Genomic DNA, 24,396 nt, shown 5'->3' with positions numbered 1-24,396 from the left:
CATAGGGAATAAATTGCTCTAGATATTTGAGGGCGTTTCTAGATTTTACTGTTTTGGCAAGTGTATTTTAAATGAAGACTCCCTAATAAAAGAAACTTTGAAATCTTTTTGTAGGTTCCTTGTTTCTATACTGATGCAGAAAGACGATCAGTGATGGATGCAACACAAATTGCTGGCCTTAATTGCCTGCGATTAATGAATGAAACAACTGCAGGTAATGGACTGTTAGCATCTGTGACTTGGTGAATGTTGAAGTTTCTGCCATCTTAAAAACCCTGGGGTTTCTTGTTTTCTTTTTTGTTTGCAGCACATACACTTATGTGCCATAGTATTTTTGGATACTGTGTCACACATAAAGAATTTATCTGACCAGTGCTTTTTTTTTTAATCGACATAGCACTTACTTTAGTACTTAATCACATCCTCCTTTGGAAAGTAACACAGTTACTGTGTGTTCACAGTGTGTTAAGAGTGTGTCAGTTTATAGATCGGCCTTTTCTCTAGCCCTGTATAAACATTTGAAAAATTTTTAAAAGATTTTATTTATTTATGTGTGAGAGAGAATGAGCATGAGAAGTGGGAGGGTCAGAAGGAGAAGCAGACTCCGGGAGCCTCATATGGGACTCGATCCCGGGACTCCAGGATTATGACCTGAGCCAAAAGCAGTCACTTAACCAAAGGAGCCACCCAGGCGGTTCTCTCTAGCCCTTTATTTTTTATTTTTTTAAGATTTTATTTATTTATTTGACACAGAGAGATTATAAGTAGGCAGAGACTCAGGCAGAGAGAGAGAGGGGAGGAAGCAGGCACCCTGCTGAACAGAGTCTGATGCGGAACTCATCCCAGGACCCTGAGATCATGACCCGAGCCGAAGGCAGCGGCTTAACCCACTGAGCCACCCAGGCACCCTCCAGCCCTTTAATGGACTGTAACTTGTAAAGCAACATCTCAGGGAGAGATACATGGGAATGTTGAGATGGTGCAAGAAAGAAATAAATCCTGGCAAGTATGTTTGGAAAAGTAGGGGAAGTAGTTGGGAAAAATTGCCAAAGTCTTTGGAATGAGAAATTAGAAACTGGAATGAGAAATTGGAAAGGTTAAGGAGGTCTCAGTGAATGTCAACATTTAATTCTTTGAAGTAACTGCTCCTCATGAATACATATACAAAGCATATGAAGAATTTGATTCTTTGTAAAACAGCACAGTGATGCAGTCCTATTCATTGTGTAAGTTTTTTTTTTTAACTTAAAGTGAATTTTTAATGTACTATTTAAATGATAGTGTTACATTGAATTTAATTTGTTTCTTCCGTAGTTGCTCTTGCCTATGGAATCTATAAGCAAGATCTTCCTGCCCTAGAAGAGAAACCAAGAAATGTAGTTTTTGTAGACATGGGGCATTCTTCTTACCAAGTTTCTGTATGTGCGTTTAATAAAGGAAAACTTAAAGTAAGTATTTCTGGAAAACTTTATTATTTATTTATTTATTTATTTATTTTTAAAAAGATTTTATTTATTTATTTGACAGACAGAGATCACAAGTAGGCAGAGAGGCAGGCAGAGAGAGAGGGGGGAGGAGGCAGGCTCCCTGCCAAGCAGAGAGCCTGATATGAGGCTCGATCCCAGGACCCTGGGATCATGACCTGAGCCGAAGGCAGAGGCTTTAACCCACTGAGCCACCCAGGCGCCCCTCTGGAAACTTTATTACAAGTGTATGGTAATGAGGAATTTATGGGAGATAGTTGAAAAAATAACTTAAAAAATTATGTTTCATTAATGGAAATTAGGCATGAGCCATCTAAACTAGAACCAGGTATGTAGAAGTAGGCTAGAAGCTGTAATTTTCAAGAGTTGGCATGGTGTAAAGCAAAGAACATAGACCTTGAAAAAATCTTGAGATTTCTGATTCTTATTTTTCTAATCTATGATTTTTAGAAAATAATGTTTACCCTACAGGCTTATTAGGATTCTTTAATAGGTAGTCCCTTTGTGTATTTTTTAAATACTGAGTATTAAAGACAAAAGTATTGTTTTCTTGATCTTAAGGTTTTGAGTGTTCTGGGAAAAGAGTGTGGGGACTACAACTTGAATGCCCAAAAAGAAACCATCTGAGAGTGACATTCTAGATTTTTGGAAATCTTAGAGCTCTAGAGAAAACACTTTGACACAGAGAAGTCTAGCAGTGTTTAAGGCAAGGAGGGCTGAAGAGTTAACATGGTCACATTTGAATTTGCTGGTATATGCCAACTCCATAATCGGATATAAAATCAGTTCTTTTGCTGATTTTGGAAATCTTAGAGCTCTGGAGAAAACACTTTGACACAGAGAAGTCTAGCAGTGTTTAAGGCAAGGAGGGCTGAAGAGTTAACATGGTCACATTTGAATTTGCTGGTATATGCCAACTCCATAATTGGATATAAAATTAGTTCTTTTGCTGATTTTATCTAGAATTTGCTTAAGAACCAGTGAGTTTTTGAGTGTTTGCTTCAGTTACTAGGGGTGGGGATCCAGGTTTCTTTGTGCAAAGGCCTCAGTTGTCTCTCCCTCAAATTTGGGGAATTGGTAAGGAGGGTCTGTCTGTCTCACAATAAGTATTCGTTAGGTTTGGAGGCCATTTTGAGACCCTATTTATTACAGTCCTTTTATTTTGAAAACTAGACTTGGTTTCACTTTATATCTGATTTATTTTGTTTCTAGGATTTTTTTTCTTCTTTTTTCAATAAAAAGAAAGAGAATCTTTGAGATGGTTGGAACTAACAGGTTCATGATTTTTACAGGTGTAAATACTTAAACATTTATCACTAATCACTTTATTTCTAAAGTCCATTGTATGCTTTCACTTTATTTTTTGGGGGTGGGTGGAGATCATGCACAAGCAGGGGGAACCAGAGCCAGAGAGGGAGAAGCTCAACAGGGAGCCTCATGTGGAGCTCGATCCCAGAATCCTGGGATCGCAACTGGAGCCAAGGGCAGGCACTTAACTGAGCTATCCAGTATCCCTCACCTTTTTAAACAGAAGCTACTGGTCATAATTAGCTTTGGCTTTGGGTCAGAATGATGTGTATTTGTGATTATTTGCCTTCCCCCACCCCCAACAAAATTGTCCTTAATTATCTCCTGTCATTTGTCAGTTTTGCAATTATAATTAAAATTTAATTATAAAAATACTCATTATGAAAACACCCCAAACTTGAAGGACATTTTTGTGGTAAAGCATTCACAATATTAGTACTATGAAGAGGATGCTGTATTTCATTTTAGTTTTTTGAAACAAATTAGGCTGTAATCAGTTCTGTGTCCTGGTTTTTTCTTCACTTAGTATATTAAAATTTCCCCATGATATTTAACATCTTTGAAGAGATTTTTTATTTAATTTTTTCATAAGAATGTAATCATTTTATTTAGCCTACCTTCTATTGAATTGGATTAGATCTAGTTTGTGTCTGATCTCAGGATTTTTGGGTAATGGTTAATCAGAGCTAATGAGACTTTTACAGGTTGCTGTGAATTAAGCTTCTAGCATGTTTCCTGGTAGTAAACTGCATCGAGGTAGGGCTTTGGTATTATTCATAGGTTTGTGACAGCAATAAGACCAGAGCTGTGTAATGATATGTTAGTGCATTTGCCTTGGGTATTTAATTTTAGCTTCTAGTCAGATAGGTGTAGTAGTAAGGGCTTGGATTTTGGAATTGAGGGGATTAAGTTTTGAATTGTACTTCTGCCACTTACTAGTTTTGTGACCTGCAGATTATCTGATGTATTTGGGCCTGTAGCATCATCTGTAAATTGGGGATTATGGTGTCTCTTTTCAAAGTGTTAAAATGACAGGTGGAACATTTCCTTGTTTCAGCTTGAACGTGTCCACTCATAATTTATTAGTTAAATTTATGTTATGATAAAATTTTAAATTGGTTTATTTTTGAATTAATAATCATCTGTTTCCCTAAGGTTCTGGCCACTGCATTTGACACAACACTGGGAGGCAGAAAATTTGATGAGGTGTTAGTAAATCACTTCTGTGAAGAATTTGGGAAGAAATACAAGCTGGACATAAAGTCCAAAATTCGTGCATTATTACGACTGTCTCAAGAGTGTGAGAAACTCAAGAAATTGATGAGTGCAAATGCTTCAGACCTCCCTTTAAGCATCGAATGTTTTATGAATGATGTTGATGTATCTGGGACTATGAATAGGTAACTAGACCAGTATTTTGGTGTTAAACTGAACTGTGATTTTTCTGCACTTCTATCAGCTTTTATTTAGTTAAACATTGAAATGATAATGGTTGCTATAAGGTAACTTCTGTAGGTAAAAATTAGAGACCATTCAGGATCCTGCTTTTTTTTAAAATTTATTTTTATTTCTTTTCAGTGTTCCAGAATTCATGGTTTATGCACCACACCCAGCGCTCCATACAATATGTGCCCTCCTTATTACCCACCACCAGGCTTACCCCCATCCCCCTTCCCTCCAAAACCCTCAGTTTGTTTCTCAGAGTCCACAGTCTCTCATGGTTTGTCTCCCCCTCTGATTTCCTCCAACTCACTTCTCCTCTCTACCCCCGCCATGTCCTCTGTGTTACTCCTTAAGTTTCACAAATAAGCGAAACTGTATGATAATTGACTCTCCCTGCTTGACTTATTTCACTTAGCATAATCTCTTCCAGTCCCATCCATGTTGATACAAAAGTTGGGTATTCAGGATCCTGCTTTTTACGTAAAGTTGGGTTTGATTATTCTAATAATATGGACTAATCTTTTCTGATTATTCCAGTAAGTTGACAGGTACATGGATTATGTGTGAGTTAGTGGTTTTAAAAAAATCAAGGCGAGGTACTTTAATGCTGAATAGTATTGGATTTGATTCAGTTCTGGTTCAGAAATTGGTGTTTTTGGGTAGTTCAGGGTCACTTGTGGGCAATAGCTCTTTTTGTACAGTGCTGCAAGAATTCTGGGTAATTGACATTTTATCCTATCCTGTCCTCAAACACCCAGAATGTTACTCTGGACTCTTGGGTTGTTTGCATGATGAGAGTGGTAAGTTCTTTAGGATGTGAACTCTACTGGTAGAAATTTAGGCACAATTGATGGCTTGCTTGGGAGTATGGGCCTCAATTACCCTCAAAAAATTGAGATGAAATTGGAATTTTTTTTTAAAAGATTTTATTTATTTATTGACAGAGATCACTAGTAGGCAGAGAGGCAGGCAGAGAGAGAGAGGAAGGGAAGCAGGCTCCCTGCTGAGCAGAGAGCCGGACTCAGGGCTCGATCCCAGGACCCTGAGACCATGACCTGAGCCGAAGGCAGAGGCTTAACTCACTGAGCCACCCAGGCGCCCCTGAAATTGGAATTATATTAATGTGCCTAGTAACCACATTTGTAGTCCCCTTTCCTCTGTACTTGAAAGTGAGGGTTTTCATTTTTATTAAACAACAGTTGTGTGTATATGTGTTAGGGAGACTGGGGGTTAGGAGAGTACCATCGTATTTCTCAGAAATTGTCGGTGGAATGTTTTGTGATAATCAGAGCCAAGTAGGCATTTCTAAGTAGTTTATACTTTTTTTTTTTTAAAGATTTTATTTATTTATCAGAGAGAGAAGGGGAGAGAGCGAGCACAGGCAGACAGATTGGCAGGCAGAGGTAGAGGGAGAAGCAGGCTCCCTGCCGAGCAAGGAGCCCGATGTGGGACTCGATCCCAGGACACCGGGATCATGACCCGAGCCGAAGGCAGCTGCTTAACCAGCTGAGCCACCCAGGCGTCCCTAAGTAGTTTATACTTTTTAAAAACTTGAAATAACCTCTATGCTGTTATCTTTTTACCGGTTGTACTTTGTGTACATTGAGTGTAAAACTGTCATATCTTGTGCTCTAGTTTATAGTCTTCATACAGTCTGTAATGCTTACCAGCAGTCTTTTCTTTTTTTTTACTAATGAAACCGGATTATTTCTGACATTGTAGCCTTTTTTTCTAATTAATTTTTTGAGGCAAAATTTACATTTTTTATTTTTATGATTGTTATTTTTGAGGATGTTTTGTTTTTACTAAGAGCATGAACAAGGGAGAGGGAGAAGCAGAGACCTGAGCCTCCACATACCATTTTAAAGTGAAAAACTGGGACGCCTGGGTGGCTGAGTTGGTTAAGTGTCTGTCTTCAGCTCAGGTTGTGATCCCAGGGTCCTTGGATCTAGTCCTGCATCATCCTGCATTGGGCTCCCTGCTCAGCGGGGACCTACTTCTCCCTCTGCCTACTGCTCCCCCTGCTTGTGTGCCCTTTCTCTCGCTCTGTCTCTGACAAATAAATAAATTCTTTAAAAAAAAAACATGAAAAAGTCTGGCATTAAATAAAAACAAACCCCAAATTGGCATTTTTAATACATTTATGTTGTTGTGCAGTGACCGACCACCTCTATCTAGTGACAAAACGTTTTCATCACTCCAAAGTAAAACCTCATAACCATGAAGCAGTTCCCTTGCCTCTTGTACTGGGCAACCACTATTTTTTTCTTAATCTCTATGGATTTACCTATTCCAGATATTTCATATAAATGGTATTATAACTGTTCTGCTTTGTTTGTTTCTGACCTCTTTCACTTAAACATTATGTTTCCTAGCTTCATTCACATTGTAGCATGTGTTGGTACTTTTTTGCTTTTTATGACAAAAAATAATCTGTATGGAAAACTCACTTTTTTTTTTTAAATTTCTTGCATCAACTGATGGACCTTTGGGTTGTTTTCTACCTTTTGGCCTTGAGTATTGCTTCTGTGACTAGTCATGAATAAGTATTTGTTTGACTCTTTTGTTTTCAGTTCTCTTTGGAATAAATGTAGGAGTGGAATTGCTTAGTCATAACACTAATTCTGTGTTTAGTTTTTTAAGGAATTGCCAATTTATTTTCCTCAGCATTTGGACCATTTTACATTCTGATCAACAGTGTATAAGGCTTTCAGTCTCAGCACATCTTTCCTGAGGCTTGTTATTTACTACTGCTCTATATTAATGTATTTTCATCATTTTGATTGTTGGAATGAGCAATAGATTAAAAAAAAAAATGGAACATGTTAACCGTGTAAAGTTCTCACATGTTGATGACCATTTCCACATAAATACCTGGTTGGATAGAAATGACCTTAGCTTGTATTTATCCCTTGATTATCTTGTTTATTTCTTTGAAGGTTTTTTTTTTTTTTTTTTTTTTAAGATTTTATTTATTTGTCAGAGAGAGAGCACAAGCAGGCAGAGTGGCAGACAGCGGCAGAGAGAGAAGCAGGCTCCCTGCTGAGCAAGGAGCCTGATGTGGGACTCGATCCTAGGACCCTGGGACTATGCCCGAGCCAAAGGCAGCAGCTTAACTGACTAAGCCACCCAGGAGTCCCTAAAGTGTTTTTTTTTTTTTTTTAAATATTTATTTATTTGACAGACACACAGAGAGATCATAAGTAGGCAGAGAGGCAGGCAGAGAGAGAAGGGGAAGCAGACTCCCTGCCGAGCAGAGAGCCTGATGGGGGGCTCAGTCCCAGGACCCTGAGATCATGACCCAAGCCGAAGGCAGAGGCTTAGCCCACTGAGCCACCCAGGCACCCCGCTAAAGTTTTTTTTAAAGTAAACTCTGTACCCACTGTGATGCTCAAACTTAAAACCCTGAGATCAAGAGTCACATGCTTTCATGACTGAGCCAGCCAGATTATCTTAAATGGAATAATAATATTCTTTTGGCATATAGCATTCCTGTTTAATTGTGACAGTGTACTTTTCAGTTATTTGGTATTTGTTCTTTTTGCTAGCTGCCCCCATTTTTTCTCTTTTTTCTTCTCTGGAAAGTCTAATTTACCAGGATAAATTGGGTTTTGTTGCTGGTTGTTATTGATCTTTTTCCCCCAGGAATGCAGTGTGTGTTTTCAGTATGTAGTTTCACAGCTGTTTAAAAACCAAGGAAGTTTTCTTGAATTACATTGTTCAGTATTTGTTCTGTTCTTGTACTTTGATTTTATTCTTTTAACGCTCTTATGTAAGTATGTTGGATCTCTTTTGCTTGTGGTCTGTATTTGCCATTCTCTTTCCATTCATCCCTTTATGCCACTATTTGGGCAATATGTCCTTGTGTTATTTCTAGGTTATTTTTCATGTCTGACATTTGTTCTTTTATTTCTAATTCTTAGTTTTTCTAATTCTTTTAGCTCTTTCATTTTCTTTTTTTTTTTTTATCTTTTTTTTTTTTTTAAGATTTTATTTATTTATTTGACAGACAGAGATCACAAGTAGGCACAGAGGCAGGCAGAGAGAGAGAGAGAGAGGAGGAAGCAGGGTCCCTGCCGAGCAGAGAGCCTGATGCGGGGCTCGATCCCAGGACCCTGGTATCATGACCTAAGCTGAAGGCAGACACTTAACTGGCTGAGCCACCCAGGCGCCCCAGCTCTTTCAATTTCTTTATCATTTTTTTGTTGAGATGTAATTCATATACCATAAAACATGTAAAACTTCAAGAATTCAGTGCTTTCAGTATACTCACAAGGTTGTACAACAAGGACCATGATCTAATTTTGATACGTTTTCATCAGGCCAAAGAGAAACCTTGTATACCCTTTAGCAGTCATCTCTATTCCTCCCACACTAACCATAAGCAATTCCTAATCTTCCTGTCTCAGTGGATTTGCATAGTTAGTCTCATTTTTTTTTTGTATTTTATTTTATTTATTTAAGATTTTATTTTGAGAGAGAGAGAGAGCTCAGGTTAGGGGAGGGAGAAGCAGATTCCCTGTTGAGACGGAAGCCCAATGTGGGGCTCCATCCCAGGACCCTAGCGGTCATGACTAGAGTCCTTAGGCAGATGCTTAACCAACTGAGCCACCCAGGCACCCGTGGTGGTTTTGTCTGGTTTGGTTTTTTAAAGTAAACTACCCCCCCCCCCCCCGAAGTGGGGCTCAACCTTATGACCTCAAGAACAAGAGTAATATGCTCTACTGACTTGAGTCAGCTAGTTCCTTGTCTAGTCTCATTTTTATGTAAAATCTATAATATTGCTGAACCTTTTTTTAAAAAAAGTTTTACTTAGGGGCGCCTGTGTAGCTCAGTGGGTTAAGCCGCTGCCTTCGGCTCAGGTCATGATCTCGGGGTCCTGGGATCGAGTCCCGCATCGGGCTCTCTGCTCAGCAGGGAGCCTGTTTCCTCCTCTCTCTCTCTCTGCCTGCCTCTCTGCCTACTTGTGATCTCTCTCTGTCAAATAAATAAAATCTTTTAAAAAAAAAAAAGTTTTACTTATGAGAGGGAGGAGTGTGTCAGAGAGAGTGTCATTGTGGAGAGAGGCAGAGGGAGGAAGAGAAAATCTTCAGGCAGACTACTTATAGAGTGGAGCTAATGCGGATCTCAATCTCATGACCCTGTGATCATGACCTGCACTAAAACTAAGAGTTTTTTTTTTTTTAAAGATTTTATTTATTTATTTGACAGAAATCACAAGTAGATGGAGAGGCAGGAGAGAGAGAGGGAAGCAGGCTCTCTGCCGAGCAGAGAGCCCGATGCGGGACCCGATCCCAGGACCCTGAGATCATGACCTGAGCCGAAGGCAGCGGCTTAAACCACTGAGCCACCCAGGCGCCCTAAAACTAAGAGTTTGAGGTCAACTGACTGAGCCACCTACGCAGCCTGCCCTCCCTCCCTCATGTTTTTTATTATTCCTGAAATTTTAGACTGGAAGTATGATTTAAGAGTTTTTCCGAATTCACTGCCCCATAGTGCCCTCTTTTGTTTTTACGAAATGTTTTTAAAATGTCATCTTAACCTTATGTTTTTCTTTATTCTGTCTTCTTTTGTCTCCACTATTCTCTTTGTTTCAGATTTTATCAGTAGTTCTTCCTCACTGTGGCCTTTTTTCTTGAAAGAAACTTTTTTTTTTTAAGATTTTATTTATTTATCAGAGAGAGATGGAGAGAGAGTGAGCACAACAGACAGAATGGCAGGCAGAGGCTGAGGGAGAAGCAGGCTCCCTGCTGAGCAAGGAGCCCGATGTGGGACTCCATCCCAGGACGCTGGGATCATGACCTGAGCTGAAGGCAGCTGCTTAACCAACTGAGCCACCCAGGCGTCCCAGAAACTTTTTTTTTTTTTTTTTAAAGATTTTATTTATTTGACACAGATGGGGAGAGAGGGAATTACAGGCAGGGGGAGTGGGAGAGGGAGAAGCAGGCTTCCTGCTGAGCAGGGAGCCTGATGCCCCTGGATTGTGACCTGAGCTGAAGCCAAATGCTTAACCACTGAGCCACCTAGGTACCCCTGAAGGATTTAACTTGGTTACTGTAGAGCATTTACTGGTTCCTTTTCTGCATGGTTCTTTTTTTTTTTTTTTTTTTTTTAAAGATTTATTTATTTATTTGACAGAAATCACAAGCAGACGGAGAGGCAGGCAGAGAGAGAGAGAGAGGGAAGCAGGCTCCCTGCTGAGCAGAGAGCCCGATGCGGGACTCGATCCCAGGACCCTGAGATCATGACCTGAGCCGAAGCAGTGGCTTAACCCACTGAGCCACCCAGGCACCCCGGCATGGTTCTTAATGTACCACATTGAGGACCTTTTTTATATTCACTTACTCTCTTGTTCTAGAGTATGCCAACCCCTCCTTGACTTTACCTGCTGTTTTCAAACTGGCCTTCTGACTTTTGGTTTATTTTTTCAGGTCTATTATATTTTCAGGTCCGTTATATGTCCTGTTGTTTTCCTCTTGCTTACTTTTGCCACAGATACAGATACTTTGAAGGAATTGTATAATTATTGATGGTTTTTCTTTACCCATTTGTATTTTGGGGTTTGTGGCGAGTATTGTGTTAACCTGTTTTTGTTGTGTTGATGGGGTTTTGGTTTTGCTATTCTAGTTGCTGTGTATTTATTTGACAGGACATGAAGAGATTAAAAACTGTACTGTTTGTATCCAGAATACACAGAGGTGATTACAAATGAATAATAAAATGACAGTCCAATTAAAAAATGGGCAAAGAACCTGAATAAATATTTCTCCAAAGTACATACAGAAATGGGCAGTTAAGGGTATGAGAAAGATGGTGAACATCATTAGCCCATTGGGGAAATGCAAATCAAAACCATAGTGGGACAACAGTTCACACCCACCAGGATTGCTGTTATCAAAAGCCTTGAAGAGGCTCTGGAGAAGTACTTAAACACTGCTGGTGGAGGTCAAAATGGTGCAGCCATTTTGAAAACAGTTTAGCAGTTGCTTAAAATAGGTTAGAGGTAGAGTTACCATATAATTCTACAGTTCCATTCTTTGGTATACATTCAGAGTAATAAAACACATGCACACAAAAATTTCATGCATGAATGAATGGTCATAGCAGCACTACTCCTAATAGCCAGAAAATGGAAGCAGTACAATGGAATATTGTTTGGCAATTTAAAAAATGTGATACAGATGTATGCCATAACATGGATGAGCCTTCACAACTTTATGTCAGGTGAACGAAGCCAGTTGGAAGGGACTATATTTTTTATCATTCTGCTACATGGACTGTCCAGCATGAGTGGGTGCCTAGGGCTGAGGGGTAAGTGAGGGGGTCTGGGGAATAATGGTTAATGGTGACAGAAGTGTTATGAAATTGTGATGATGATTGCATAGATCTGAATATACTAAAAGTCATATAATTATACATTTTAAATAGTTGAATTTTATAGTTGTGGGAATTAGTTTTCTAAACAAATTTAAAAAAAAAAGGCTCTACTACTGCTGTTGCCATCTGTTAAGACTCCTCTCTACAGGATTCTTTGCATTTTTTTATGATGGAGATTTTTAAACATGCAACAAAACAAAGACTTTTATACTGAACATCCCTGTCCTGCTTTTTTGGTTCTTCTACTTAAAATATTAACTGTACCTATTTATCTATCTATCCATCCTTCTATCTATCCACCAATTTTACTTTTTGATGCACCTCAAACTAAATTGCAGATATCTATCTATTTACGTTTCCCCATGTACTAAAGTATGTATATTAATCAGAATTCACTGTTTCATAGTTCTTGTTTTATTTTTATATAAGGTCAGACTCAGGTTTGAAATGCTCTTTTGCTGAGTTTTGACAACGGACCAGTACCCTTCTCAGGAGACAGTCCATCATCTCCAGAAATGTTTCCCCAGGCCTTCATCTCCAGGGACAGCTGCCAAGGGGACTTTTCATTTTAAGGGGTCGGAGATAAAAATTGCCTGTTCGAGGACTTCTTAGAAATGCAAACATCCAGTGTGTAGTCTTGTGTAAGGCTTGGTTTGCTCAGCATAAAATTTGAGATTCATTGAGTAGTTTTATCTATGATTTGTTCCTTCTTGTGTATTGCTGACTAGTGTGCCTTGAGGGTTGGTTTTCTCCTCTTGATGGCACCTGCTTTTTCCAGTTTTTTTGTTATTAGGAAAAAAACTCATTGTAAACTCTAATCAACATGTAAGAGTTTTAGCTGTTTACATCTTCACCAGTATTGCTGTAGGTGGTCTTAAATTTTTACCATTCTTTTTTTTTTTTTTTAAAGATTTTATTTACGTACTTGGCAGACGGAGATCATAGATAGGCGGAGAGGCAGAGAAGGGCGGGAAGCAGGCTTCCTCCTGAGCAGAAAGCCTGATGCTGGCTGGATCCCAGGACCCTATGATTATGACCTGAGCGGAAGGCAGAGGCTTAACCCACTGAGCCACCTAAGCGCCTGAAATTTTTGCCATTCATGTGTGTAAATTTATTTTGTACCTCAGAGATAGAATTAATAAAAATCACACTTCTTTTTTAAAGATTTTATTTATTTATTTGACAGAGATCACAAGTAGGCAGAGAGGCAGGCAGAGAGAGGAAGGGGGAAGCAGGCTCCCTGCCAAGCAGAGAGCCCGATGCGGGGCTCGATCCCAGGATCCTGGGATCATGACCTGAGCCGAAGGCAGAGGCTTTAACCCACTGAGCCACCCAGGGACCCCTAAAAATCACACTTCTAAAGTGTCTGATCAGTGGTTTTTAATATAGTCACAAAATTGGGCAACCATCCCCAAAACCCAATTATAGAATATTTTCATCATCTTAAAAAACCCTGAATGAATTATTGAGGTATAAAAAGACTTGGAGGAACCCTAAGTGCATAATTAATTGAAGCAGAAGAAGCCAGTTTGAAAAGATTATATACTATTTGATTTCACCTATATGATCTTCTGGAAAAGGCAGAACTACGGAGGCTGTGAAACATCAGTGATCTGCAGGGGTTCCAGGAAAGTGAGGGATAAATAGGTGGAGCACAGAATTTTAGGGCAGTGAAACTATTCCATGTGATACTATCAAGCTGGATACTTAACTATACATGTGTCAAAACCTATAGACCACTTTTAATACTGTCATGTGTTAGTGTTGGCTCATCACTTGTTAGAAATGTGATCACAGCCATGTAAGATGTTAGTAGGGGAACTGGGGCAAGAGGACGAGTGAAGGGTATGGTATTTGAGAATTCTCTGTCCTTTCTGTTTATTTCTCTGTAAACCTAAAACTGATCTTTAAAAAAAAAAAAAAGTGTTTTTAAAAAAAAAAAAAAAGGAAAAAAAGAAATTGTACCCACCAGCGTCTTTCATCATCTGTTCTTCCAGCCCTAGGAACCATTAATCTACTTTCTGTCTGGGGATTTACCTATTCTGAACATTTCCCGTAAATGGAGTCATACGATATGTATTCTTTTTTGATTGGCTTCTTTCACCTTCCATTATTTTTTGAAGTTTTATCCATGTTTTAACAACTATGAGCCTCTTACTGTATTCCTTTTTATTCCTGAATGTTACTTTATGGAAATTAGTTCTTTTTCCACTTTTTTGGCTGTTGTGAATAATGCTGCCGTGTGAAGAACACTTATGTGTAAGTTTTTGTGTGGATATATGTTTCCATTTCTTTTGGTTAAATACCTAGAATGAAATTGCTGCGTCATATGGTAACATTGTTTAACATTTCGAAGAACTGCCAAATTCTTTTCCAAAATGGCCACACCATTGTATATTCTTACCAGGAATGTATGAGGGATTCATGTTCTCTGCATTCTTGCCAATACTTGTTAAAACCTGCCTTTTTGATTATAGCCATTTATTCTCCCACATAAGAGTGGAATGTGATTTTAAACCTCTTGCCCTTTTCTTCATAGGGGCAAATTTCTGGAGATGTGCGATGATCTCTTAGCTAGAGTGGAGCCACCACTTCGTAGTGTTTTGGAACAAGCCAGTAAGTATTACTGTGACTCAATTGTTTGTATAATCATGGCTCTTTGGAAAATGTTACTTTTTTTTTTTTTTTTTTAAAGTTACACAGATTGTCATTATATAGATCACTTACTTCATTGCTGTATTAAGCTTCTATGTGTATCTTTCCTCTGGATCACCGCCCCCCCGCCCCACCTCTTTTGATAATGGTGTCCTGGGAAATCGAATAGTTTTCCCTAGAAAGCTAATTCAGGGGCGCCTGGGTGGCTAGTGGGTTAAAGCCTCTGCCTTTGGCTCAGGTCATGGTCCCGGGGTCCTGGGATCAAGCCCCACATTCGGCTCTCTGCTCCGTGGAGAGCCTGCCCCCCCACCGCTGCCTCTCTGCCTACTTGTGATCTCTGTCTGTCAAATAAATAAATAAAATTCTTCTTTTTTTTTTTAAATTTTTATTTTATTATTATTTTTTAAAGATTTTATTTATTTATTTGACAGACAGTGATCACAGGTAGGCAGAGAGAGAGGAGGAAGCAGGCTCCCTGCTGAGCAGAGAGCCTGATGCGGAGCTCGATCCCAGGACCCTGGGATCATGACCTGAGCCGAAGGCAGAGGCTTTAACCCACTGAGCCACCCAGGTGCCCCCCCCCCCTTTTTTAAAGATTTTACTTATTTGAGAGATAGTGAAGAGAGCATGAGCGAGAAGGTCAGAGAGAGAAGCAGACTCCCTGTGGAGCTGGGAGCCCAATGCGGGACTCGATCCCGGGACTCCAGGATCATGACCTGAGCGGAAGGCAGTCCAACCAACTGAGCCACCCAGGCGTCCCAAATAAATAAAATCTTTAAAAAGAAAAAAAAAATTAACCCATTAAAAAAAAAAAGCTAATTCAGACTCAGATGGGTATAAACATCACATTTATTTTATAGTGGGAAAAATTGTCTTTTGCATTGCTGCTTGTGGTAGTTGTACAGGGTTTTCTTTCTGAATATTTTGCTGACTGAGAAATACAGCCACAAGAGGATGTCACCACATAGCTATTTTAAAAGGATGTTTTAATTTTATCTCTAGCTAAAAGTAGACATCTGATTTAGTAATGTGTCACTAATTTTCCTAAAACCTTCAGCATACTTTAACTTGGAGTCCACTGTTGTGTTGGTTGCTAAGTATATCAGTGTTGACATGTACTGTCATCTTGACAAAGGTCAGTTCTTAAATCAGAGTGATTATGTTAAACTGGCATTTTTTTTTTTCCATACTGGGATAGCCCATTTCTTTAAAGAGCCCTTCAACATATTGTCACTGTTTGTTACATAAAATGAGACCAGGAAATCAGGCGGTGTTGGGAATATTCTATGAGTGAGTGAAGAGCTTTGGTGTGCACCTTTACTTCTTTAAGGTGGAGGCTGTACCTGTGTTAATAATCTACTATGCCTGTGTTCTGGATGAAGTGCTCATGTGGCTAGGTGTGCTTTGAATACATTTTTCTTTCTTTCCCTTTCTTTCTTCCTTCCTTTCTTCTTTCCTTCCTTCCTTCCTTCCTTCCTTTTCATGTCAGAGGTAACTCAGTATTTCAAGGCCCTCTTATTTTCCCTGTGGCTAACTTAAGTATTGATGTTTTAACAATTTTTTGCATGGGACTGTTTCAGAGATTATGGGGTCTCTGTGCTGTAGGGCATTTAGTATTCATACCTCTGTCCTCTTGAGTTCATGAGAAGTTCTAGTATTGTGCCACACTGCCCCTCTTTCTTGGTGTATCAGAACATAACTATTTTCAGATGCTGCAACTGTGTGTGTCTGTATGTCTGTGTGTATGTGTATGGTGGTGATGAGGGGGTGAAGGAATGGCTGGGTTTTGTTATAGATCTGTAAGTTACTTTGTTGTGTTAAGATGTTACATCGCGCTCTTATTTTGTTGTAAAATATTGATTTAAAAGTTGTTTTCATCTAAGTGTCAATTCTAATAATTTAAAAATAGAGTTAAAGAAAGAAGATATTTATGCAGTGGAGATAGTTGGTGGCGCGACACGAATTCCTGCAGTAAAAGAGAAGATCAGCAAATTTTTTGGTAAAGAACTTAGTACGACACTAAATGCTGATGAAGCTGTCACTCGAGGCTGTGCGTTGCAGGTGAGCTTTCTCTCATAGGGAGCCATCCATTTATAGGTCCTTGTGCCTAGATGGGATTGCTTTTTCTGTATCCAGCTAGTAATCTGAGGTTAGCTTATTAGCCTGATCTCTGGGTGTAAGATTTTGAAATTTTAGTTTTATAATGGATATCAAAGATGGTGTTAAATGGAATTGCACTCTGTAACATGTAGTAACCTGAATTAATTTAGTAGAAACATAGGTAGGCCTGAAATATTACTAGTATTTGGCACATTATCTGTTGTCTGTATATGAAGTAGCATCATACATCAGTTAAGTAAAGGTTTGGATTAATGGAAAAATGGTAAGTAATGGCTAGATAATTAATTTGACAAATGATAGCAGTTTTTAAAACCACTTACACATCATTAAATTATTAATGTGAACGCCTAAAAACCGTTGATGGTGGTATTTTGAAGTCATTTATTTATAGGCCTCATCATAACATAATGTCTGTGCTTCTCATGGAATTTTTAAAAATTATTATTCTAGTGTGCAATCTTATCGCCTGCTTTCAAAGTCAGAGAATTTTCTATAACTGATGTAGTACCGTATCCAATATCTCTGAGATGGAATTCTCCAGCTGAAGAAGGGTCAAGGTAATAACATTTATTATTTTTATACTTAAAGTTAACTTAGTGTTAAGTATGAGTAAAATATTGCCTTCCATTTCAACTTTTGCAGATTTGTAGCATTTCATTACAGTGCATGAAGGAAAAGTGATGCCTTAATCTTGAGAATAAATTTTGTGTCCTTACTTAGTTTTATTATAATTGATCCTGCTCAAGTAATTAGTGCCTTTTACGTACGTACTTACGTACTTCCTTTTCTTAAAACTGATTTCATATATCTATCTATGGATATATATGTAAGTCCCCTCATCCCCCCTTTTGGAATCTTTTATATCCCAGAAATGACAGATGAGAGAGCATGAGCCATGCAATAATTACAGATGTAGAGTAAATTGGTGAAAGTTTTCAGGAATATCTTAAATTTGTGTGTTTTTGTCTTTTTCCTCCCATCTAGTGACTGTGAAGTCTTTTCAAAAAATCATTCTGCTCCTTTCTCTAAAGTACTCACATTTTATAGAAAGGAACCTTTTACTCTTGAGGCCTATTATAGTTCCCCACAGGATTTGCCCTATCCAGATCCTGCTATAGGTAAGTAGAATTTGAAACTTTAAAAAACGAAAATTTATGTACTTAGAATTGGGAGAGAGCAAGTATTCTGAAATTTGGTATTGAAAATCCCACAAAAAAAAATCTCTTGTAGGTTGTGACCAGTTCACTACTAGCAGGATGGTTACTGTTTAATTTGATCTCTATTGTGTGGGCAATATTTCTTGGTTAATGCATATAGTGGGTATACCTTGTACATAATGTGATAATACGTAGATACTGAAAAGGAGTTAAACTCAATGTTGACCCTAACACAGAATTAAATGATGGACGCAGAAAATCATTAGAAAATTGTTATGTCGGTACCCTAGGATATGGAACCATGTTGGCTAGAGTCTTTATAGAAACTCTTAAAATATGGAAATTGTACTAGCTGAGGAAAGAAACTAGAATTACATGATCATCACAGACTTCGAATACATGAGTAAAGTATTAGGAATATCCTGAATGGCACTTAGAAGCTGTGAGAAGGTTAACGTACTCTGTTTTCCTCATTTGTAAAACAGGAATAAGAATGAGAAATTATATTTTGTGAATTAAAAAGCAAGTAAAAGTTTGGTGTAATAATTGACTCTCGGAGATGTATGTCAGTTTCTTGATAAATGACAGAAACGGTATGGAATCACTAGAGTTTTTTTCAGTAGAGGAGATGTGACATTGGTTTAGGAACTAACCTGGTAGTGGCATATAAAGATTAATTGGAATAAGGGACAAGAGGTAAGAAAATGTTCATAGGAGATGTGTTAGTCCTCAGCTGGGACAAGGTACTAAGAGTTTGACTATTTATGAGAGAAGGAGGAGAAATCTGATGATTTGATTTATTTGAAGTGTCATATTACTGACCTGTCACTGAGAAATGGGCGTAACTTGGCCGTATGGGCATATATTCGTGTTTGAATTCATCCTCACAGGTTATGTCTTCTCTTCTGTTTCATATGTCCCTAGCTCAGTTTTTAGTTCAGAAAGTCACTCCTCAGTCTGATGGCTCGAGTTCAAAAGTGAAAGTCAAGGTTCGAGTAAACGTTCATGGCATCTTTAGTGTGTCCAGTGCATCTCTAGTGGAAGTGCTCAAGTTTGAGGAAAATGAGGAACCGATGGAAACAGATCAGAATGCAAAGGAGGAAGAGGTAATCTGGCCATTTTATACATTTTAAATTTATGATGGTATAAAGGTGACTTGTCTAGAAATTCTAAGATTGACTGGGTGGCAAGTGAGGAACCTTGTGACAGCTGCCGAGAGTGCACTGTGTCCCCTTATCCCACCACGGATGAACTAGCAGAAGTTCTTCATGTAGTCTATCTAATAGAAATGAAATATAGTGGGCTCTCTCTTCAGACCATGTAATTCTCAAGTTGAGTTGTTTTCGATTCTCATTACTGAAGAATGCTTTGAGTCTTGGTTGATTATTTTCATGTTGATTTTACACTCATTTATTGGAATCATATCCTGGGTCTCATCCTTACTGTGCATCAAAATCAAGCTTTATGAAAATACAAGTGTTGGGAGTCTCCAGAGGTCATACTGAGTTTGTCTGGGTGAAGGCCCAGGTGTCATTTATAAAAGCTTCTGGAGTCATTTTTAGGAGCTGCAGACATTGAGAGCTGGTGATTCAAGTCTCCACAAACTTTTTCCTTCTTTGTCACTATTGTCAGGCTTTTTTTTTTTTTTAAAAATAATTATTTATTTAATTAAGGGAAAGCATGCATGTATGCATGCAAGTTGGGGGAGGAGCAGAAAGAGAATCTTCAAGTAGGCTCCCCACTGAGCGGGGAGCCCAATGTGGGGCTCATTCCCCCAACCCAAGAGATGATAATCTGAGCTGAAACCAAGAGTTGGAAGCTCAATGGACTGAGCCACCCAGGCACCCCCATTCTGTTCTTTTTAAACAGAATTCTCAAGGTGTTCACCTAGCCTAATGTGCACAATGGTTGTACTTGTGAGGATTAAAAGACTAATTTAAAAACTGCTTGAAAATGTTGAGACTTTTGAGAGAAATTTACTCATGAGGGAGCATGGAGAAACTCCTGCTAGCTTCAGAAATATTGTGTAAAATATTAAGATGAGTACTGCTGTGGTTTACAAAGCATTTTCACAGCCACCCCTGTGTGTATACGGTAGGGTAGGGCAAGTGTTTACTCCATTGTACAGATTTATTAACTGAGAGAGAAGAGAACTTCCTGTTAATAGGTAACATGTGTTGTAACTGGAATTTCAGTCTAAGCATCTTGATGGCTGGTAATTGATCAGGAATTCCATACCATGGTATTTTGCCAGTGTGTCATGAAGGTTGCTTAGTCTTTTGTTAGTATTTCCTACTTTGAGGATTTGATGTGACCTGTTTTTCAGAAGATGCAGGTGGACCAGGAGGAACCACATGCTGAAGACCAGCAGCAGCAGACACTAGCAGAAAATAAGGCAGAGTCTGAAGAAATGGAGGTATGAGTTGTGTTTTAGAGTAGGATTTGTAATCTCTTTACATACATGAGATGCTATGTCTTAGAAGGTAGTTACACAGTTGACCCTTGTACAGTGTGCAGATTAGGGGAACTGACCCTTGTGCAGTAAAAAAATCTGCATATAACTTGACTCTCCAAAAACTTTACTAGTGGCCTATTCTGTTGACCAGAATAACATGAATAGTTGATTAACTCCTCTTTGTTATAGGTGTTACATACTGTGTTCTTACTGTAAGGTAGACTACAGAAAAGAATATGTTACTAAGAAAATCATAAAGCAGAGAAGATACATTTATAGTACTGTACTGTTACCTCTGCAGTTCAAACCTGTTTTGTTTAAGGGTAAACTGGATTAGGAATTCTTTACATAAATGAAGTTTTTAAGTAAGATTTTGTAGTGAGTTTGGAAAGTATGTTTGGCAAGAACTTTGAACTCTAATCCCTTTGGAATTTGGGAAGAATGCACTCAAAAACCATAATTTGACCAGGCTGGTGATTGGTTCATGTTGGTTTCTGAATGGCTATTACTCTTTTTCTTTTTTTTTCTTTTTTTTTTTTTTTAAAGATTTTATTTATTAATTTGACAGAGAGAAATCACAAGTAGACGGAGAGGCAGGCAGAGAGAGAGAGAGAGGGAAGCAGGCTCTCCACTGAGCAGAGCGCCCGATGCGGGACTCGATCCCAGGACTCTGAGATCATGACCTGAGCCGAAGGCAGCGGCTTAACCCACTGAGCCACCCAGGCGCCCGCTATTACTTTTTCATCCTGTCCATAATTTATTCTTTTCTGATAAATGAGATGTAATTTTTTCAAATTTTTTTACCTCTCTCACACTTGTCTTTTGTCTAAAGATAGTTTTTAAATTTTTATGTATTTATTTATAAAGAGATTTTATCTATTTTTTTGAGAGAGCGCATGAGTGGTAGAAGGGTGGAAGGAAAAACAGACTTCCTAAAGGGCATGGAACCCAATGCAGGGCCCTGGGGTCACAAACTGAGCCAAAGGCAGACACTTAATGTCCTGAGCCACCCAGGTGCCCCAAAGATAGTGTTTTATTTTTATTTATTTTATTTTATTTTACTTATTAACATTATTATTATTATTTGTTTCAGGGGTACAGGTCTGTGATTCATCAGTCTTAAACAGTTCACAGCACTCACCATAGCACATACCCTCCCTAGTGTCCGTCCATCACCCAGTCACCCCATCCCTCCCACCACCCACCACCGCAGCAACCCTCAGTTTGTTTCCCGAGATTAAGTGTCTCTTATGGTTTGTCTCCCTCTCTAGTTTCGTCTTGTTATATTTTTTTTGTTTTCCCGTGATCCTCTGCCTCATTTTTCAAATTCCTTGTATCAGTGAGATCATGATAGTTGTCTTTTTCTGATTGACTTATTTCAGTTAGCATAATACTTTCTAGTTCTAGTTCCATCCATGTTGCAAATAGCAAAATTTCATTTTTGATGGCTACATAGTATTCCTGTGTGTGTATTGTGTGTATACACACTTCACATTTTCTTTATCCATTCATCCGTCTGTGGACATCTAGGCTCTTTCCATAGTTTGGCTATTGAGGACATTGCTGGTATAAACATTCGGGTGCATGTGCCCGAATAATTTGTATCTTTGGGGTAAATACCCAGTAGTGCAATTGCTGGGTTGTAGGGTAGCTCTATTTTCAACTTTTAGAGGAACCTCCATACTGTTTTCCAGAGTGGCCTGCACCAGCTTGCGTTTCCACCAACAGTGTAGAAGGGTTCCCCTTTCTCAGTACCCTAGCTAACATCAGTCATTTCTTGATTTGTTAATTTTAGTCATTCTGACTGGTGTAAGGTAGAATCTCACTGTGGTTTTGATTTGTTATTTCCCTGATGCCCAGCAGTGTTGAGCACTTTCTCATGTGTCCTGTTGGCCATTTGGATGTCGACTTTGCAGAAATGTTTGTTCATGTCTTCTGTACATTTCTTGATTGGATTGTTTGTTCTTTGAGTGTTGAGTTTGATAAGTTCTTTATAGATTCTGGATACTAGCCCTTTATCTGATATGTCACTTACAAGTAAAAAGTTTTTTTTTTTTTTTAATATTATTTGGCAGAGAGAGACACAGTGAGAGAGGGAACACAAGCAGGGGGAGTGGGAGAGGGAGAAACAGGCCTCCTGCCAAGCAGAGAGCCCGATGCAGGGCTTGATCCCAGAACTTTGAGACCATGACCCAAGCCAAAGGCAGACGCTCAATGACTGAGCCACCCAGGCACCCCAAAAGATAGTGATTTAAATAATTAACTATTTACATTTACATATTTACATTTTGTAGATAGTGTAAATAATAAATTTATCCCAGGTATTTATTTAAATGACTCTGTAACATTTTTGAATCCTTTACAATCCTGTTTTTTAATTCTGACTTCCATGTTTTCATGTTTAAGTTTGGTGCCAGTATTGGCACCAAAATTTAAAAGTTTTTAAGTTTTTTTTTTTTTTAATTCTATTTATTTGACAGAGAGAGAGATCACATGTAGGCAGAGAGGCAGGCAGAGAGAGAGAGGGGGGAAGCAGGCTCCCTGCTGAGCAGAGAGCTTGATGCGGGGCTCAATCCCAGGATCCTGGGATCATGACCTGAGCCGAAGGCAGAGGCTTTAATTTACTGAGCCACCCAGGTGCCCCTGAAAGCATGTTTTTTTCTCACATTATGACATTGTAATACATAGTCTCACTTCGTGGTATTTCTGATTGTGGTATTTAAAAAAGTTTTACAGAGCTTGTAGGTGGTTTCAGTCTGTTACTCATTTTCATATCAGTTGATAAAATTCAGTTACTTCCATTTGGCTGTGCAAGTACTCATATAATAGAAAATATAAGAAAATAGAAGGTTTAATAGTGATGATGTGCTGATTGTGGGGTTATGGGAGGGTGTGTGTGTGTGTGTGTGTGTGTGTTTACATAAAGTGCAGTAGTAGTAAGTATATTTATGCTGTGGTGCAGCCAGTGTTCTGAACTTTTTCATTTTGCCAAATAGATACTCTGCCCATTAAACAACAACTCCCCAATTTCTCTCTTTCCCTCCCCCTAACCCTTGGCACCCACCGTTACTTCTGTCTCTGTGGATTTGACTACTCATATAATACTTACTTTAAGTAGTATAATACTTACTGTAACTAGATATTATAAGTAATCATCCCAGATTATTTATATCATTAGAAAACTAATAAAAAACCAAAGCACTCTTGAAAAAATGACCCATTTAGAAGTTTAAGATAGTCTGTATACGTGTTTGTTAATAATGATTTCTTGTTATTTTAGACCTCTCAAGCTGGATCAAAAGACAAAAAGATGGACCAACCACCTCAAGCCAAGAAGGCAAAAGTGAAGACCAGTACTGTGGACCTGCCAATTGAGAATCAGCTATTGTGGCAGATAGACAGGGAGATGCTCAACTTGTACATTGAAAATGAGGTGGTTATTTCAGTTCTCTTAGAGCAAGAAGCTAACAGATTAATGTGGCCATAGCATTCAAATGCTTTGTCTAGTGACCTTTTATGTATTTTTAATTGTTCGGAGTTTAAGGCAGTAATTTTAGATTTTTGGACACTTCAAGGGCAAATTCCATGTGATACCGACTCTTTTATGGTTTTATGTGTCTATAGCTAGAAGCTCTCTTAAGAGATCTTTTTTTTTTTTTTTTTAAGATTTTATTTATTTATCAGAGAGAGGGCGAGAGAGCAAGCACAGGCAGACAGAATGACAGGCAGAGGCGGAGGGAGAAGCAGGCTCCCTGCTGAGCAAGGAGCCCGATGTGGGACTCGATCCCAGGTCGCTGGGATCATGACCTGAGCCGAAGACAGCTGCTCAACCAACTGAGCCACCCAGGCGTCCCAAGATCTTTGACACGTCTTTGATATAGGGGTGGTATCATTCATGTTGAAGTTTGTGTGTGTGCTTGTTCACTTGAGAGCTTGGGATGTTTGAGGTGGTGGGTCATGGATGTTGATCAGTAGGAGAAATTAAAGCATTAGTGGTAGTGCTGTTTCGTGTATTCTCTTCCTTATTGCTAGTCAGTGTTGAACTCTTGGTACTATGAGTAGTGCAAGGTTTGCCAACCTGGTGCACGAATTACTGAATTGTTGTCTCTGAAGTTTTTCTGTCATGTATTCCTTGGATATTAGATTTGTTTTACAGAACTGTAACATTTATACTATGAATCATTTGATTTTGTTGGTATTGTATAGTAATGCTACAGCAGAGTATACCACCTTGTGACATGGAGCTGATACTAATAGTTTCTTAAAGTTCTTGTTAAGTTCTTCTTATTTTTGCTTTTGAATTTCTAAATCTTGATATTTCTATTACTCTTTTTCTAAGATACTCACAGAACTCACCATTGATCTTCATCATTTATTGGGGACTAATGCTTCCACT

General features: G+C 38.6%; 1 protein-coding gene across 1 annotated transcript in view; it reads left to right on the top strand.

Moving 5' to 3' along the window:
- Positions 1-24,396, top strand: part of HSPA4 (heat shock protein family A (Hsp70) member 4) — a 53,753-nt gene that overhangs the window by 20,872 nt on the left and 8,485 nt on the right. Inside the window, exons 5-14 of the mRNA XM_082725660.1 lie at positions 115-214; positions 1,315-1,448; positions 3,948-4,192; positions 14,152-14,228; positions 16,177-16,328; positions 16,839-16,945; positions 17,373-17,506; positions 18,470-18,651; positions 19,872-19,961; positions 23,281-23,433. Coding sequence (XP_082581786.1) covers positions 115-214; positions 1,315-1,448; positions 3,948-4,192; positions 14,152-14,228; positions 16,177-16,328; positions 16,839-16,945; positions 17,373-17,506; positions 18,470-18,651; positions 19,872-19,961; positions 23,281-23,433 — 1,374 coding nt within the window. The remainder of the gene's footprint in view (positions 1-114; positions 215-1,314; positions 1,449-3,947; positions 4,193-14,151; positions 14,229-16,176; positions 16,329-16,838; positions 16,946-17,372; positions 17,507-18,469; positions 18,652-19,871; positions 19,962-23,280; positions 23,434-24,396) is intronic.

Source organism: Mustela nivalis (assembly GCF_964662115.1).
Source record: "Mustela nivalis genome assembly, chromosome: 3".
Taxonomy (NCBI): domain Eukaryota; kingdom Metazoa; phylum Chordata; class Mammalia; order Carnivora; family Mustelidae; genus Mustela; species Mustela nivalis.
Note: the sequence above shows the minus strand (reverse complement) of the source record. Positions and strands in the feature narration are given on the sequence as shown.